At 41.5% G+C, this 18,392-nt stretch overlaps 1 protein-coding gene across 3 annotated transcripts in view; it reads right to left on the bottom strand.

The window, feature by feature from the left end:
- CTNNA3 (catenin alpha 3) overlaps positions 1-18,392 on the bottom strand; it is a 440,676-nt gene that overhangs the window by 401,925 nt on the left and 20,359 nt on the right. For all 3 annotated transcript variants that reach the window (XR_013183524.1, XM_077183545.1, XM_054637288.2), the window contains exon 5: positions 12,748-12,867. Coding sequence is in view for 2 of the 3 variants with exons in the window: in XM_077183545.1 (XP_077039660.1) it covers positions 12,748-12,867 (120 nt within the window). In the remaining variant the exon portion in view is untranslated. The remainder of the gene's footprint in view (positions 1-12,747; positions 12,868-18,392) is intronic.

Genomic DNA, 18,392 nt, shown 5'->3' with positions numbered 1-18,392 from the left:
CACACACACTGCCCAGGAGCACACACACACACCACACACACACACCCCCTGCCCAGGAACACACACACACACACACACACACACACTGCCCAGGAGCACACACACACACACACACCCCCCCTGCCCAGGAGCATACACACACACACACACACACACACACACACATACACACACACTGCCCAGGAGCACACACACACACCACACACACACACACACACTGCCTGCCCAGGAGCACACACACACACACACACACACACACACACACACACACACACACACACACACCCTGCCCAGGAACACACACACACACACACACACACACACACACACACACACACACTGCCCAGGAGCACACACACACACCCCCTGCCTGCCCAGGAGCGCACACACACACACCCACACACACACACACTCCCTGCCTGCCCAGGAGCACACACACACACACACACACACACACACACACACACACACACAACCCCCTGCCCAGGAGCACACACACACACACACACACTGCCCAGGAGCACACACACACACACACACACCCTGCCTGCCCAGGAGCACACACACACACACACACACACTGCCCAGGAGCGCACACACACACACATTGCCCAGGAGCACACACACACACACACACACACACACACACACACACACACACACACTCCCTGCCTGCCCAGGAGCACACACACACACACACCCTGCCTGCCCAGGAGCACACACACACACACACACACACCCACCCACACTCCCTGCCTGCCCAGGAGCACACACACACACACACACACAGACACACACACACACACACACACACCCTGCCCAGGAGCGCACACACACACACACACACACACACACCCTGCCCAGGAGCGCACGCACACACACACACACACACACACACCCTGCCCAGGAGCGCACACACACACACACACACACACACACACACACACACACACACCCCCACACACCCTGCCTGCCCAGGAGCGCACACACACACCCCCTGCCCAAGAGCATGCACTGCCCAGCTCTGTGGGGATGGTGGCTCAGCTCTGTTCCCTCCGTGCCTCACACAGGGAGGGAGGGTACCAGCGCTCCCTGGAAAGGTGACAGCTCCCTGCAGAAATGCTCCAAGTGCCAACTCTAACAACATTTGTTAGAATCTCATTCCTAGTAACACCCTTGCAAGACTCCTGTAAAATGGGTTAAGGCTTATCTCTGCTTACAAAGACTTTAGGAGCTGTTTTACTGACACTACTAAAAGCAGTATTAAAATGAGCTACTAAAGGCAGTGAATGAAGGATACAGAGAGAATTTATTCAAGTTACATTGAATTATCTTAAAATACTTCTGCATCTTCTTTAGAGGACTTCAGTATTGTTCACATCTTTTTTTACATTATTACTGTCTTTTATTTTCAGAATAGTTTTTTCTCCCTCCCTTGATAACTGCTTTAATTTTGTAACTATGTCAGAAGTATCTATCATTTCTCCCCTAAACTATTACAGACACTTAGGATGAGAACACACTGCCTTTTTAGACTATTCTTACTACTGAGGCAAGATTCATATAGCATGCAGGCACAGGTACACACACTTCTTTAAATTCATCTTCATTTGTTCTAACCTTTTCAAGATTCTTAACAGCTTCTCAGCTAGCTCTTTGCAATTCTAATGAACCATTTTCCAAAGCAAATAAAAACTTTCCTATTTCATTTTCACTAAGTCAAGAAAGCGGCCAAGGCCAGGATCAAGAGCTCTTTAGCATGCCTTCAATTATTGTTCTCACTAACTCCCTTCCCTGAGCGCCCAGGTTCAACTCTCTTCACACCACAGCAGGGAATACACCCACCCTTCCTGATGGAAACTTCACTTCTCCCACAGACACTCCCAGTGATTTCACAGGGGAAAGGCTCAAATGGAGAAGGACACTTGGCTAGCATTTTACTTGTGTTTAAAAAGTATAACCTACCCATATAATTGCAGGGGGCAGGAAATAGAGAAGTAATAGTCTTCCTTGTACTGTCTCTGTACCAATCCTCTCTATTATTTTAGCAATAAAATATCATCAGCATCTCCAAGATTTTGGTCTGCAATCAAATTTTAGTTACAGGGAATTTAGCTCTCCATTTAGGTTCATATCTTTGACATACAAAGTACTGCTCTAAGAATGCTGGCTTTTAGTGAAAACGTCACTTTTGCCAGGGATTTTACCCAGAGACCAGGCACATCTGTTATTTGTCTACAAATTAATCATCAGTAAGAAACTTTAAAGAAAGGCTGCATAATCTTTCCAGATCCTGAAATAATTTATTGACCTCTACTAACTTAGCAGAAGAGGTGAAAAGCTGCAGTATTTTCTTAAGATGACCAAAAAGCCTCTGCACTTCAGACACATCTTCTGCAGGAACTGCTCAGACACCTCCTTCCCAGCTCCCAGAAACAAAAGAGGGAATCATCACTGGGAGATCGTAGCCTCCAGTTCTCTTTACCCAAAAGATACATAACTGTACTCTTTGACTATGTGGTCTCTTAACCTCTTCCACCTTAGTGAATCCAATGCTGAATTTCATAACTGCAGATCACATAAGCTGATAAATGCACCTTTTTTTTTTTTTTTGCAACCATTTGTGATCTAGCTAAAATAAACGACATAATATTGTCCTGTGGTACAGTTTATACTTCTCTCTCCCACAAATCAAAAAGGATCATCCTTCCTCCAGGGCTAACCAACCAAGTTACATCTAAAATTAATATAATTGTTGTTTTATATATAAATCTTGGCTGAAATAAGACTTTATTACATACTATCTCTTGTTCTTACAAAGTTAGCTCCATGGTTAAATTAATGCAGAAAAAACCCAAATGTACTTACTCAAGGAAACAAACAAATTTAAACTGGACATAGGAAAGCTTTCACTGTCCCACTGCCAGCAGAATTTATTGGTATGAACTATAAAAGCACTGTTACAAGTGTCAAAATCTTACCTACAAAGAAACTTCTGTTCCATAATGACAATCTATAAAGGCCCAACTTCACTAAATCACATAAAGGCAAACTTCAAGATAGATCAGCTGAGTAATAGCCACGGATAGCTGAAAAGTAACCAGCTGCAGCACTCTCAAACCATGAAGAACTTACAATACAGACTCATGTTCTAAAAAATGCTAGATAGCAAATAAAGGAAAATATTAGAGCTTGATGAGGCCCATCGAGCATGGCCAAGGTCAGACTGCTCTCCCAAACTCTGATGAGAAAAAGAGCCAGTGATGACAGGCCTATATATCACAGACAATCAGATGCATTTTGGCTGGGCTGTGACACAACCTGAAATTCCAGAGGGATTGAAATGAGGAAGTCAAGGTCAGGAAGGGCAAAATTAGGTTGGGGCAGTGCCCCCTGTCCTGACCCATCCTCTGCCCTCCTTCCTGCATGCCCAATATCCCTGTGAGTGTCTGTCCAAACACGCATGTGCTCCAGCTCCTCCTGGTGATCCTCCAGACCCTGTGGAAGCACCTCCCCAGCAGCACGGTGCTGTTTGTGCAGGGACAGACAGACAAACAGCAGACAGCATCTCTGGGGGTGGCACTGCTAGGTTTGCTTGAACCCATTGTGAAAAGCACCTTGCTGGGAGCAAAATGAATGAGTCAATACCTCTAGAATGCACCAACAGAAATGAGGTGTGGATGACAGATGACAAAGGCTTGGAGGAAGAAGGAGACAAAGCAAGCAAAAAGTGATGCAGAGTGACTGGATAAGAAGTTTAAGTGCTAATGACAAGAGTGAGTTTTAGAGGGAAACTGAACATGGGATTATGCAAATGCAAACTACAGAATGCAACTTGATGCAGAACATGCAGGACAAGGGGCAGGGATGTGTACAGGAGAGACAATACAGAAAGAAGGACTAAGTGGCCAACTTGACAAGGTCACACACACTTCAAAGCGGGAATATTGACTTGGACTTGAGACAAGAGTAATAAAAATTTGCCAGGGTATGTAACAGTCATTTCTCTCTTTAGGTTGTTTTTTCAGCTCTGTGTAGCATTGTTCCAGCTTACCCAGAACAGCTGGAATCCAAAGGCTGTGTGATTATCAAGGATCAGAAACCTCATAAACAATGCTAACAAATTCTTCCCTCAAAACAAGGTTGTGAGCCAGGGAAAAGCTAAGAAGCTCCCCTGGTACTTAATCCTAACTGGTTACAGAACTTGAGTTTCACAGGAACAGACATCCCCACCTCTACCTCATAACCTGCTACCACATAAGTACTCCTACACCCTGCACAAAATTCAAGTTTTTTATTTCCTATGTTGATGTTCTATCTACTAAAGCACTGAGGAATACCCAAGTGCTATGGCCACAGTAACTGCACCACAAGCTGAGCCTTCAGATAAAGACAGCAAGACCCAACTGCTCCTGGCAGAGTCTGCTTTAGCTGCTGCCTGCCACGAGTTCCTGGAGCAAACACATCAGGAGCAGTTCTCCTGCAGGATTTGTCCACCATTCCCAAGCTTTATGTTCTCAAACCATTTTCCATTTACAGCTCAGTTATTTTGCAAGGCTTTGCATTTCATCTAATCTGTTTTTTACGAAGTGCCAAGGTAGCGAAACATTTTATATGGAATTTATTTTTCTGTGAGAAGCTGGTGTATGTCTGTCAGGCTGGGATCAATACAATATAACATTCCCCTCAGATAACTCTTTCACAAACTACTATTACTGTCATTTTCACCAGGACATAACATCACTCATTAGCCACTCTTTAGTAATCAGAGCTCTGCATTCCAAACTGTTATTGCACTTCTAACTTGCATCCTTTCAGCATCTAAATAGCAGTTTTTCTCATACTAAGAAAAAAAGCACAAAAAAAATAACCCAATCCCCTAACAAAAAAAACCTCTCATCACAAACAAAAACAGTAGCTCAGACTATATGGTACATACTGTCTCTGAGCCTGTAAAAATGTCAGTTGTCCTCAGACTGAACTTTTTACCTAAACTGACATAAATCTGTTAAAGCCTGAAAAAAGGAACTTCAAATATCCACAGAACCTTACTGGCAAGTCCTTATACAGCAATAAATCTTTAACTCTTGGATGAAGGCATTTAGTGATGTCCTCCAGTAGATCTGGTACTAAGAGGCTTGCTGAAGGTCACACAAGATAGCTGTGAGAAAGCAAATGTGAAAATGTTTACAAGACATCTATATATGTATCTCCCACTTCTCTGTTTTCCTTTACGATTCAGTAAAGAATTTTTTTTATAGTCACCACTCCCTACTGCTCCAGGCCATTTAATTTTAAAGAAGGAAAGAAAAGAATGTCAAATCAAAATAGCACATACATCGTTTTTATAGTGTTCAACAAAGGAAGCATCCTCTCTAAATCTTGCTTTTTCTGTAGAATATGCAGATATGTTACTTCCAGAAAATTAGGGAATGCATTTTCTCCTTCAATTATAGCCAAGAATCGTATATCACTTTACTAGGTGATGATTTCGACCCATAAAAACATACAAAGCTGTAGATCTAGGAGAAGGCCAAAGAACTCAGCACAGTCTTTGAAAATAATATTCCTTAATTATTTCCAGAGAGAGGAAGTCAGCACTTAGATCTCGAACAAACATAAATACTGCTTCTCATGCACAACTATGAAAGCATTATGTTTTATAACATTTATAAGATTTGATTGTGACAAAGGAGGAGGAACTATGTGAAATTCTGAAAGCCACTGCAGTTTAATGCTGGCTCTCTTGGAGAGGCATGACAAAACCCTGCCAAATAAACAGCCATGTGTTCCACATGGAGTGGGCTGAATGAACCATCAGGGCCGATGACAACGCTCTGAACACTCCTTGCTCCAACATCCAGTGTGAGACAATGCAGATCTGCACGACAACAGGGCACTGCAAGGAAACAAACCTGACCCCTCCTCTGTCAAGGACAGAAACTGAGCAGTTCATTCAGTCAGCTACACTTCCATTCCTGAGGAAAAACAATTACAGCAAATAAGGAAAGACACTGTTTTATTCACCTAGAAATAAATCCAGGAATGAGTAACAGCCACCACAGTTTTGTCCAGATCAAGTCTTGCCAAATTAGTCTGGGCTTGTAGTCATAGGATTAGTAGCAAGTATCTCATTATATAACTAGATTCTGACATCCTTCACAGGATTTTGACATAAATAAATGGGAAAAATTTATTCAATTTCTCTGGAATCAATGCAGATTTCAGAACACTTACCAGTGAGTCTCAGCAGCTACAGAAATTAATTAAATAATTTCCTACAGGGGTCTGCTTTGGTTGCCTCACTACTGAGCATAACTTGGATAAGAAAAAAAGAAGGAAAAGGAAAAGGAAAAGGAAAAGGAAAAGGAAAAGGAAAAGGAAAAGGAAAAGGAAAATTATTTCCTGAGGGGGAGGGAAGACAAGGAACCATTAGTCACTGTAGGGCAGAATCTGAACTCACAGCAATGTTCAAAAATAGGTGTGCTTTTCTCAGACAGGACACATTAAGGATGAGCACAAGTCATCACATGTAGGCAGGAAGAGTCAGCTGCACAATGTATGATTTGAAACAACCAAACAGGCAACGCCTCACAGGAAAGTGAAAAAGCTCACCTCACTCCTGCTGTATAAAACTGCAGTTTTGTTTTTCCCCTTGAGACACTGCTGCCTAACAGAACACTGCAATTGTCATAAAATCAGTTATCACTGCCTCATTAAGAACCATTCTTCGTAGACTCTGACCCCATTTACACCCCCAAATTCTGGTACACACATTAGCATAAACATATCACCTGAAGTATCATTCTATTTCATTAGGACAAAAAAATAAATTGATTCCTAGTCAACTGAAAAAATAGATTTTTAATCTTAGCCGCTACCTCCCACTGAGATAAACCACCCAACACATCAAATTTCGCATGTCAAAATTTCATATTTCATAATGGTACCATATTCCTATTGGTACCATTATGTCTCACAGGAGACATTCATGGTACCATAGCAAATGTTCATGAGCCAATACAGTGGTGTATCCAAGTCCCCCATGGAATGCACACAAAAATCTCTACAGCTTTTTAAGTCATGCCCTTATAACATTACTTAGTTGTCTCTGTAATTTAATTTCTAGCTGAAGATCTCATTTCCTTCCCACTGTAACATTCAATTTTGTATTGTTTTCTTGTTGTTAAATTACCTGGTGACTTCTTGGTTGAACGTAAAGCATCATCCATCCTTGGCCCCCACGACATTTCAGCTACATTTATGAGAGACAAGACTAGACTGAAATCTTTTATCCAAACTGAAGACATCTTGGGCGCAGCCAAAACGAATTCAGTTTCATAGAAACAGCAACAGTCTGAGCTTTGGAAAGATGAGGGGAGGCATGACTTTTTTCCTCAGAGGTTCAGCATCCATGCAAAGAGAGAAAAATTGCACACATGGAGACACAAATGAAAATCATTCAGGCTGGAACTGACAGACACAAATCCAGCTGAACAAGGGAGCTGCTGGGGAAGTTTCCCTTTAGCAGTTTCCCCTGGCAAAGGCTGGGGAAGTGTTGATATGAAAGTCTTCCCCCTACAACTCTAAATACATATAAAAAAATATAAGCACAGGGAATATGAGCACTTTCAGGTGAGCAGGGAAAACGAAAACCTCTTCACCCGTTAAGCAAGCCACAGAGATACACAGGACAGACAGAAGCAAGGACCAAATGACAGAGCTATAATCATGGAATTACTAAAACAAGTCAGGTGGCTGAGAACAGAATTGTCATAATTTTTCACTATCTTAGCTACCGAGACTAATTTGTTGTTTGCTTTTTTAAAAAATGAATGCATGAATCAACTCTTTTAATTACACAACAGCATGATAGATGTTGTTCCTATGTCAAGGGGAGATAAGCAGCTACAATACTGGAAATAGAACCTATAGCCTCATTTTATAATCAATAGTGTGTGACTACATATTAAAGGAGAAAACAAAAGAAGGCATTTTCAGAAATCTAATAGGAATCAAATGCTTATAATGTCCTTAAAATTACTCTGGAGATTACTCTGGAGTAAAGTACAAGGCTTCTTTGAAAATTCCTAAACAAGATCTCAACACATCCAATCCTAAAATCTAAAAGATTAGACAGTGGTAGAGTGGTAAATACAAAATAGAACAAATTCATCCATTTGTTAATCCAGGATGGCAATTCAGAAGACATAATTCTGCCCTTACCCTCCAACAAGCAACCAAATGTAGTGTCATTCTTAAGTCTGGAGAGGAAAAACAGTAAATTCCCATTCAAATTCCCCCAAGAGCACAAGCCACACAAAGATCCATAATTCTTGCCCTTTAATTTGCATCTCAGTTATTTCACATCTTTTCAAAAGGCATGGACAATGGACAGAAAGGCTACAAGCAGTGATTAATGTACTGCACCTCTTAACTAAGTCCTCTCAGTACCTAATAGTCAAAAAAGTTCATTTGTTTTCTGGTTTGAACTTGTCTGACTTCCATCCATTGGCTCTTCTCATATTTCCCTGTACTAGAATAAAGATTTAGTTAAGTACCTCTATTCCTGACATTTCTAAGTCATAACCTTTTCCAGATAACTTAAGGAGCTCAGTCAGCTTTCTATCATCATGCTTATTTTCTTGACAATAAATAATTCACCCTGAACTCCCTCCAATTTCCAGCATACTTTCAAAGGGTTTGCCACAAAATAAACCTGCCAGTTGATAAGTGATAATCTCTTTCAAAAACTTGTCTCCAGCTGCTGGAGTGGAGCACTTCAGTGAACACATCTCATACTGTGCTGGTTTTTGCTGGGGTACAGTTAAGGTGTTTTCCACAGTAGCTGTGCTTTGGATTTGTGCTGGAAGCAGTGTTGGTAGCACAGGGATGTTTTGGGCATTGGTAGCTCAGGGTGCTGGGTGTTGGTAGCACAGGGATGTTTTGGGCATTGGTAGCTCAGGGTGTTTGTTGGGTGTTGGTAGCACAGGGATGTGTTGGGTGTTGGTAGCACAGGGATGTTTTGGGCATTGGTAGCTCAGGGTGCTGGGTGTTGGTAGCACAGGGATGTTTTGGGCATTGGTAGCTCAGGGTGTTTGTTGGCTGTTGGTAGCACAGGGATGTTTTGGGCATTGGTAGCACAGGGATGTTTTGAACATTGGTAGCTCAGGGTGTTTGTTGGGTGTTGGTAGCACAGGGATGTTTTGGGCATTGGTAGCTCAGGGTGTTGGGTGTTGGTAGCACAGGGATGTTTTGGGCATTGGTAGCTCAGGGTGTTGGTAGCACAGGGATGTGTTGGGTGTTGGTAGCTCAGGGTGTTTGTTGGGTGTTGGTAGCACAGGGATGTTTTGGGCATTGGCAGCACAGGGATGTGTTGGGTGTTGGTAGCACAGGGATGTTTTGGGCATTGGTAGCTCAGGGTGTTTGTTGGGTGTTGGTAGCACAGGGATGTTTTGGGCATTGGTAGCACAGGGATGTTTTGGGCATTGGTAGCTCAGGGTGTTTGTTGGGTGTTGGTAGCACAGGGATGTTTTGGGCATTGGTAGCTCAGGGTGTTTGTTGGGTGTTGGTAGCTCAGGGATGTTTTGGGCATTGCTGAGCAGAGCTCACACAGAGCCAAGGCCTCCTCTGGCCCTCACCCAGCCCCACCAGTGAGGGGCTGGGAGGGGACAGAGCCAGGACAGCTGAGCCCAAGTGACCCAAGGGATGTCCCAGCCCATGTGGGGCCGTGCTCAGCACACAGAGCTGGGGGAGGAGAAGAAGGAAGGAGGACATTCAGGGTGATGGAGTTTGTCCTCCCCAGTCACTGTCACACGTGATGGGGCCCTGCTCTCCTGGGGGTGGATAAACACCTGCCCAGCCATGGGAAGTGGGAAATCAGTTCCTTGTTCTGCTTTCCTTGTGTGCATGGCTATTGCTTTATCTGTTCAAATGACTTTATCAACCCACAAGTTCTCACTTTCACTCTTCTGATTCTCTCCCACCAAAGTGAACAATCAAAGCTGAAGATTAAAAGTGCATTTAATCCATTTTAACAAAAAGAAGTACCATTTGACTGAAGAAGCAAGCCTTCATTCAAAACTAAACCTTTCAAAATGCAAATATGACCTGTATGATCATGAAGGCAGCTGCAGTACTGACAACAAGGGACTGTGAAACCAGAACAGGGAATGGCTCTGCTGCACCTTCTGCAAGCACTATTTCCCATGAGCAGAATAAATCACTGTGTGCCCCATAAATGTCTCTGATACAGCCCTTATCTCCTTCAGTTTCCAACACAACTTTTTAAAACATTTATAAATATAACAAACATCAGAAAGAAATCCTAAAATGATTTTTAAAATGGATTAACCAGAATTATTTCCCATAGATTCCGTCCTTTACAAACAATTTCCTTGAGGGCATAAAATCAACATCAAACAAGCAAACCTTAAATCAGAACACTTTACAACAGGATACTGCTTTAGTGTGTGTGCACATACTGAAGTCCTGTTGTCAGCTATAAGATGACACATTGATGGAGGCTTCTAGTCAAAAACTGAATGTCTTTGGATTACAGCCAGCACTGCTACAGGCATCCTAAAGGCACTGTTAGCACTGAGAACAGCAGCAACGGTGGCAATTTTTCAGTTTGACAGGTGCTAAATACCACTGAACTTCACTGTAAGTCCATTTTTATTGCAGCTATTGCCCAACTCTCCTTAAATGACCTTACAGTAAGGTAATTATAATAAACCTCAAACCAGTGCCATTCCAGCTGAACGCTATATGGACAATTTCCCTCCAAGAGCAACAAAGACCCACAGAAGAGAAGAGGAAGTGTGCACCTACCACAGCATCCCAAGAGCAGAGCTGGGACATATCACTAAGTCCCATCTTTTCCCCAAGTGCTTTAACATTTTGTCCTCTCACTTCCCCTGAAAACATACATATTGCAAAGGTAATAATATTTAGGTTGATACAAACCAATGTAAACTTTACTTAGCTTTTACTGGAAACATTCCACAAAGTCACAGTGCAAGAGAATCAGTTCTGGTACTCATTGTGGCATGTAGCTATTCTTTTTTGTCAAATTTCAGAATGAGAAAGTATCAAGGAAATTAAAAGGTTGCTTTAATTCAAAGGAATTGCCAGACTATCTCCTGGACAAAAACAAAAATCTAGATTTCTCAGACGTAGGCACCTCCTGGCACATTTCAAAATGGCAGCCTGGCTATAAACAGATATTCCCAACCCAAAGGAATTTCTCTAGTGGGTGCTGCCCAACCATCACCCCAAACAAGTCTGCCACTTGCATACTGCTGCCACTCATAGAAGTTTGGTCTATATTTATTAATCTGAGTCGAAGTGGGACATTTTGAACACCCTTTAAAAAGGCCAGCTCTGATTCCCCATCTGTCCTATAAAGCTTCCCACTGAAGAAGTACCTTGCTATGTTGCACTTCAAGGCTCATGTCTGAAGAAAAGGTACAGAAGCAGATAATTATTTCTTTCAAAGGCAACATTCATTGTTTTCAGCATATAAACCCATTATTTTACCACCAATAGATTCACACTCACACCATATACAAACATTTGTTTCCAAACAGATGCAGTTAGACAGCATTTTGCCAGAGGGACTATGAATATACCCTTAACCTAATACAAGTGTATATAAATTGTTATCAATTAAATGTAATATCAATTAAACACTCCATAAATATGTCCCAAATTTGCAACAGCTTTGGTCCCAAAGCAGGTCACTGATTTTTGCACAGTAATCCAACCAATTCTCAATCTTTTCACAAAAAGACTACTTTCTCTTTAAAGCAGGACAAAATTCAAAGCATCTTTTACACTAAATACAAACATACATCCACTTTTCAAATCCCTCACTGCAGGTTCTCCAGCAAGTTCTACTGAAATGAAAATCTTGGTATCAACAAGCAGATAAAACACTCCTCCCCATAACCAGGTAACTACTGCTCAGATAAACAATGCAAATTAACTAAGACACAGGTAATCTAATCAATTACCTGACATAAATAGCTGCAAGCGATCTGCCCCAAGCACATGAACTGTTTAGCAACACTGACACCAAGTGACAGAATTCAGGAAAACACAAACCACAACGACCCCCACATAGAAATGTCACAGCTTTTACCCTCGTGCGGCAGAGGTAAATCTTACCATCAAGAGAAGAAAATTAGTGAATACCCATAACAAGAGCTGATATTTTCACATCAGCTATGTATAAGTGTCAGAACATCCAACATGAAACACATGTTAACAATTCAACTTTGATCTTGCAGACTCAAATCAAAGACCATGTACACTTCAAAGTTTGATGCATGCTAACCTCACAAATTCACTTCTAAAGGAGAAAAAAAATAGTGGTTTGCATGTATAGAAAGTATTGGATTCCAGTGACTAGGTGAATTTGGTTAATTTTTCCAGTAAAAGATTGCAAATAGTACTTTTATACACTTCCATTTAGAAAATTACATGTTTATGCAATTTTTAATGTCTGCTAAGTCCCACTGACTTGTTTAACCTGTGCTTCTCTCTGCTGAAAACCCAAAACCCAGCAGTCCAGCACCATATGCATTAGGTAGGCTTGCCCCTCCCACCCCCTGCTGCCTTACCTGGCACTGCACAAAGCAAAAACCCAATGACAGAGCAGTAACTGCATCAAACACAGCAGGTTTACCACCCACCCTGTTCATGCCCAGCATTCTGTCTTCTTACAAGCCTCCGTGGTCTTACCTGCTGACGTTTGTATGCCAAGTAATCAAGGTTTTCCAGATCTTTTTGAAACTTTTGGTAGGTTTTCTGTAGATCAGATTTACTGGATACATTTTTTAAAGATTCAAATGTTCTTTGAAACTGTGAGGGAAAATAAAAAAACAAAGACAACAAAAAATTATCATTCATACAGTTGCTGTGTTTCATTCTGTATTACAATTATTTTCTTCTAAATACTAAGGCTATTGAGCTTTATCACCTCTAACCTTCCACATATTCCTGCAGTTTTGTTTTGAAACCAATCACAGGATTCAAAGCATTGTACATATGCCCTCCTCAATAAAATGAAATCCTCTCATTTCATAGGTCAGACCAAACACAAGCAATCAATCTCTAAAGGTGAGTTCTTTTTCTATGCCAAGTTCCAGGAAGTAATAAATTCACACAGATTTAAATACTTTCTTTTCAACTAAGAAAAGTGTATGCAACTTTATACAGGCCATGAACTCATTCTATCAAGCATAACAGTAGAACTTAGAAATCACAGGGTGCTTCTTATCAAGTTAATTTACTTAAGAGTAATTTAATACTGGATAATCACCTCAGGCAACGTGCCCACATTCTGCATGAGAACTGTGACAACTCCAATTATGCTTCACTGTAGACCTTACTTTTAAATTTAAAACTTCTTTCATGCATACACTATTATTAAGAGGACTGGTATTTTTCAGAGATGCACCACACCAGCCCAGCTGTAGGAACTGTAACAGAAAGGTTAAGACTTGTATCAGAAGAGAACTGGAGGTCCAGCTTCCTTGCTACCTTCAGGAAATCATGAGCCTTCTCCTCTTGCTGTTTTCCCAGCTGTAAATTCCCTTCTTCACCTCATGAGCATGTGATGGATGCAAAGCTGCAGGCAGCTCAGGAATATTTTGTTATCACTGTGATTACCATCAAGTCTATAAACGTATATTTACACTGACATAATCAGGAAGAACTACACACTTGTAAATCCCTCCAAAATATTGACTGAGCCTCCTGCAGTTCCAGGGCCTGTAGGTGAAGCTCACCCGTGGTACCAGTGCCCAGGCAATGAGGCAATGGGCTGCTTTCCACTCAGTTCTGGACAACCAGGCACTTCTGTAGTACCTACAGCCCACACTGCTCTATACTTTTGCTTAAACTACAGACACTGAATTTGAATAATAAACCACAAGAGGAGAAGGAGAAGAAAAAAAAAAAAAAGAAAACAAAGCCAAACCTTCACTCATCTTCTGTCCCTCTTTAAGAAGCTGACAACATAACTGACAGCCCATGCTGATCATGGATGTGGAGTGCTCCAGAGCCCCTCATCCCTGAGCAGGTGACTCAGCTCAAGCCCAAGCTGCAGCTGATGCTGAACAGCCCCAGGTACTTCTCCTTGGGGATAATAAGCAGCTGCAGTGGATTTCCACTGACAATTTACAACTTGCCTGGAACCTTCAGGGAAGTTAGCATGTCCTGTTTGCTGCTCTGCAGCCTTTATTTCAGTTTCACTGCTCTCATAACCAAAAGGCAAGTTAAGGCAGTGTTTCCATCTATTTCTAATTTATCTTAACCTCTGGCAGTGCTGAATGAGGTAAAGTAACTGGAGACTTTCTCACCCAAAGTATATGTTCCTGAATTCTGTACTGACATGGCTGACAGAGCACACATGCTAAGACAAAACTGCAATACTCTCTATTCTTTTCTGTTTGACTTCATTATCTTCCAATTTTTATACGATTTGTTGTTTTCAGATTTTATCTCTGCTCCAGAGCTGATCTGAAAGCCTTGCATTTGCAATGTTTGCTTTCATCAATTCCCACTCCTGGCTAACCCCTTAGCTGGAAGCAACTTAATTGCAACATTTGCAAGCGTGACCTGAGTTCAGCTTAAGGTGACCAAAAGCACTCCACAGTCTTTGCTTTTTTTCAAGTGTGTAAGAAACTGCTCATTATGTCTCTGGCAGGTTCATCATGCACCTTCTGCTTCAAACCTTGACATATTTCTCCAGAATTTAGCCCAAAGCTGTTGCACCCTGTTGTGGGATTGAATAATACAGGGAAAAAGTCTTCAATGATTCCCAAACTCACTAAATAAACATAAGGTACAGTCTTTTCTTGAGGGATCTTTTGTTTTTTTTTTTAAGATAATCTTCAACATGTTAGACTACAATACAGTTGTAGAATCATCATCATCCTTTTAAGGGTGTACTTAATCCCACAGCTTCAATTCTTCATTAACAGGAGCTCTGCTAGCAAGATCACTCACTTCCTTATGTCCTGCAGCAACCTAAGCATTAATAATACATTTGGCTCTCTGGAAAGAGATATAAGAAGCAGCATGAGAGCACGATCAAATACAAATCAAATGTGTAACTACAAGGGCAACATGCTTCAATAAAATTGATGGGTAACGGCCAGAACATCCACATCTGTCTTTAGATCTAAGGGAGAAACACTTTTTAAAAATTTAACTCAAAAGTAAATAAAATATCAACCAAGCAATTTTAAGAAAACATAGATATGCTCTTTCCACTGTCATCAGCAGGAAATCAGAAAATTGTGCCTTGGACATTCAAAGGTTATCAGCACATATGTTAAAACTACATGTGGATCTTTCTGCATCATACTTCTATCAGTGTGAACCAGCATTTTGGGGTGAGTGGTAAAAAAACCTCTCTCATCTCCCCTGTCTAGAGGTGAAAAGAAATATCAGACTTCCTGACTTTTTTTCTCTTACCAATAACCACATATAAATAATCCTAAAAGATTCACAGAAGCTCTTTTCTGCCTGTTACATTTTCAAAGTGCTTTGAACAGTTTCTGGAAGCTGAGAAGTAGCATTCCTTTACTACTTTTGCTCTCAGTGGCACTACTAGGTAGCTACCTGGACTCATTTTCCCTCTGTGCTAAAATCATATCTCTATGATTTATCAGAGCTGCTTCTGTTTGTCAAGTTACCACAGGTAATTTCCCAGCACAGATAGATAGTGCACACACAACTTTGTACCTTAAAGAGAAGAGCATGACTTTATATTCATTAATATCACAGCATTCCTTTCACAGGAAACCCAAACCTACCAAATGCAGAAGCAGAGCCCAGCACCCTGGCCCTGTAAATCAGGGTGGATGACACAGCAGCCCCAGTGTCCTGAGCAGGCACCATCAACACATGGCTGAATGAAGGCTCCGTACTCATCTGACTGGAAACCAGCACACAGTGAATGCTCCACGCAAGTGAAGCAATCTCACCGTGCCATTTTAGGTACCACAAAGTAAGTAATACCATCAGAACTGTGCAAGTGATGAGGATCACACTTTCAGAGGATGTGGATGGGCCAGAAGAGTGCTACAACACAGCCTCCTTGCTTGGAAGTGTGATGTGCCTGATTAGGGTAAGGCAGAGTCCTGCAGGCTCCCCTCAGATACTGACATGGTTCATCCAATTAGTAAGTGTGACTGTAAGCATCAGGACTGCAAGTCCTATGGTCTCACATCTTACACAATGCAATGTCAAAGATGAGAGGTGAGCTCTGGCTGAAGCTTCTCCTGCAGTAAAGCAGATTAACAGCTGAGAATCCTCTGCTGTCTTTATGAGCTCCTGACAGCATTTTTGAGGGTTTTCTCCACTATCCTTCCACCTACATTCAGGAGCCTTGGAACTTTTGCTCTGCTGTCATGTGTAACAAAAATGAGGCAATGAGATCAAAGAAAAAAGTGGCTGCACATTTCAAAATGAAATCATATTAAATTAACTAATCATACTAAAATTTTGATACTGCTTAAGCCAAAATTTACTAGGTTTCATCTTCAATATGAGCCATGAAAATTAATGGCTTACCAGCTAAACAGGAGGCCAGGACACAGAATTATGAGATTATAAACATGCAGTGCAAAGTGCTTCATTGCTTATAATTCAGAAATGGGGGAAGTAACATCACTGGATACAGAGCACAAAGCCATATTCCTGGTAAGCACCTTACAATCCCCATACAAACAGGAAGAGGGATGGGGGCAGCCCATCCTGCCTGTCCACTCTGTGCATGATGCTACTGCACACACCTGCAATGTCACTCCCTGGGAGTCTGCCTTTACAAAGATGATGCAGTCAAAGGGCCTGCTGCACTTCCTGTACGTAGTTTCCCTCTACACAGCAGGTTTGGATTTAGGGCCAGGGCTGCTGCAAAGTCACTCTGTTATTAGGAGATATGGCTCTTTTCTGTTCATCTAGAGCTGCACAAATCAGAGTATTTCTATTTCAGAGTATCAATATTACCATCCTCCACTGCACAGGGCAGCACAGTAGCACTGAGCTACTTTCTCCATTGGTAAAACATTTCTCTTTATTTTCATATGGATTAGTAAGAACTGAATTAAGGACAAGAAGCAAATTTTACTTCCATTTTGACATAAGGAAGCTGTCCATTGAAAAAATATACCTTTCTGTTTTGAGAAGGTACTGGTTCTTTAAAAGACTAAATTATAACTAAATGTACTATTTAAATTACCCAGAGATATGGTTGGAAAAAAGCCATTCACAACCCCTCTTAAATTCCAATTACTGAACACACATACTTATGAGAAAAAAGCTGCACTTCTCCTATTTTGCTGTAATGGAATGGGCAATGTGCCTTCTTTGGAGAGGTTTACAGAAAGCAGCTCACAGCTTTTTCCATTCAGAAAATATCAGATAATTTTGCTGTCATTTTAAAAACGTCTGAAGACATACACTCTGATGATAAAGCAGAGACTGTTTGTTTTGCATGCATTTCCTCATTTCTGCCTCTCAAAGCACAAATTAGTTATAAAATGCATTTCTCTAGATCAGAATGATCTCTGCATGCTTGAATTGTTGATCAGACAAGCCATTCTACATTACACCAACTTTGTTGCTATACTACCAATAAATAACCTGCCAGGAGAAGATAACTTCCCAAGATTTTCCCAGCCTAGGATGTGCCTTCCCATATTAGCACTCTAGAGAAGGAAATTTCAGAATATCACTTCCATATTATTCTCTTCTAAGCACAGCACTTCAGTGGTGATGCCTGCTGCTGCAGAGGCCAAACACAGTCACAGACACTCCCAAGGGAAGCCTTCAGCTTCTTTCCCTGACAGCTTCAAACAGAGTCGACTGCAGTGGAGCACTGGCCACTGAGCGCAGCATGCAGGCATCTGCACAGTCCAAACAATTATTCCAAACAGGCCTCTGCTTTTCTAATACCTTCCAGCTTCATCACCAGACACAATATGGACTTCTCACACTCACCTGTACTTCTGATGACTTCAAGCATTGTATTAACCTCTCTACAAACCACCTTTATGTTACAGATCTCCCCAAGCTTTATGTTTACAACTTAACATTCCAGTCAGAATTTATCATCCCACAGCTTGACTATTATTTATTTTTACAAGTTACAAAGGAGCAGTCAAGAGGCTCATATACCAAGCACAGAAGTGGATCCAGATTCCTACTCACTCAAAAGGATGCTCACTTTGAAAAAGCAGTTCCAAAAGCAATTCTTTGGAAGCTGCTTTTCCTCTGTTATTTACTGCGCATACAGAGTGCCACAGAATTTGCAGAGTGAGATGATTAGCACTGTAGCCCTGATTCCAAACAACTGCATCCCACGCATCACAGAC

This window comes from Agelaius phoeniceus, chromosome 9, assembly GCF_051311805.1.
Source record: "Agelaius phoeniceus isolate bAgePho1 chromosome 9, bAgePho1.hap1, whole genome shotgun sequence".
NCBI lineage: Eukaryota > Metazoa > Chordata > Aves > Passeriformes > Icteridae > Agelaius > Agelaius phoeniceus.
The sequence above is the reverse complement of the archived record's forward strand: the minus strand, read 5'-3'. Positions and strand labels throughout refer to the sequence as shown.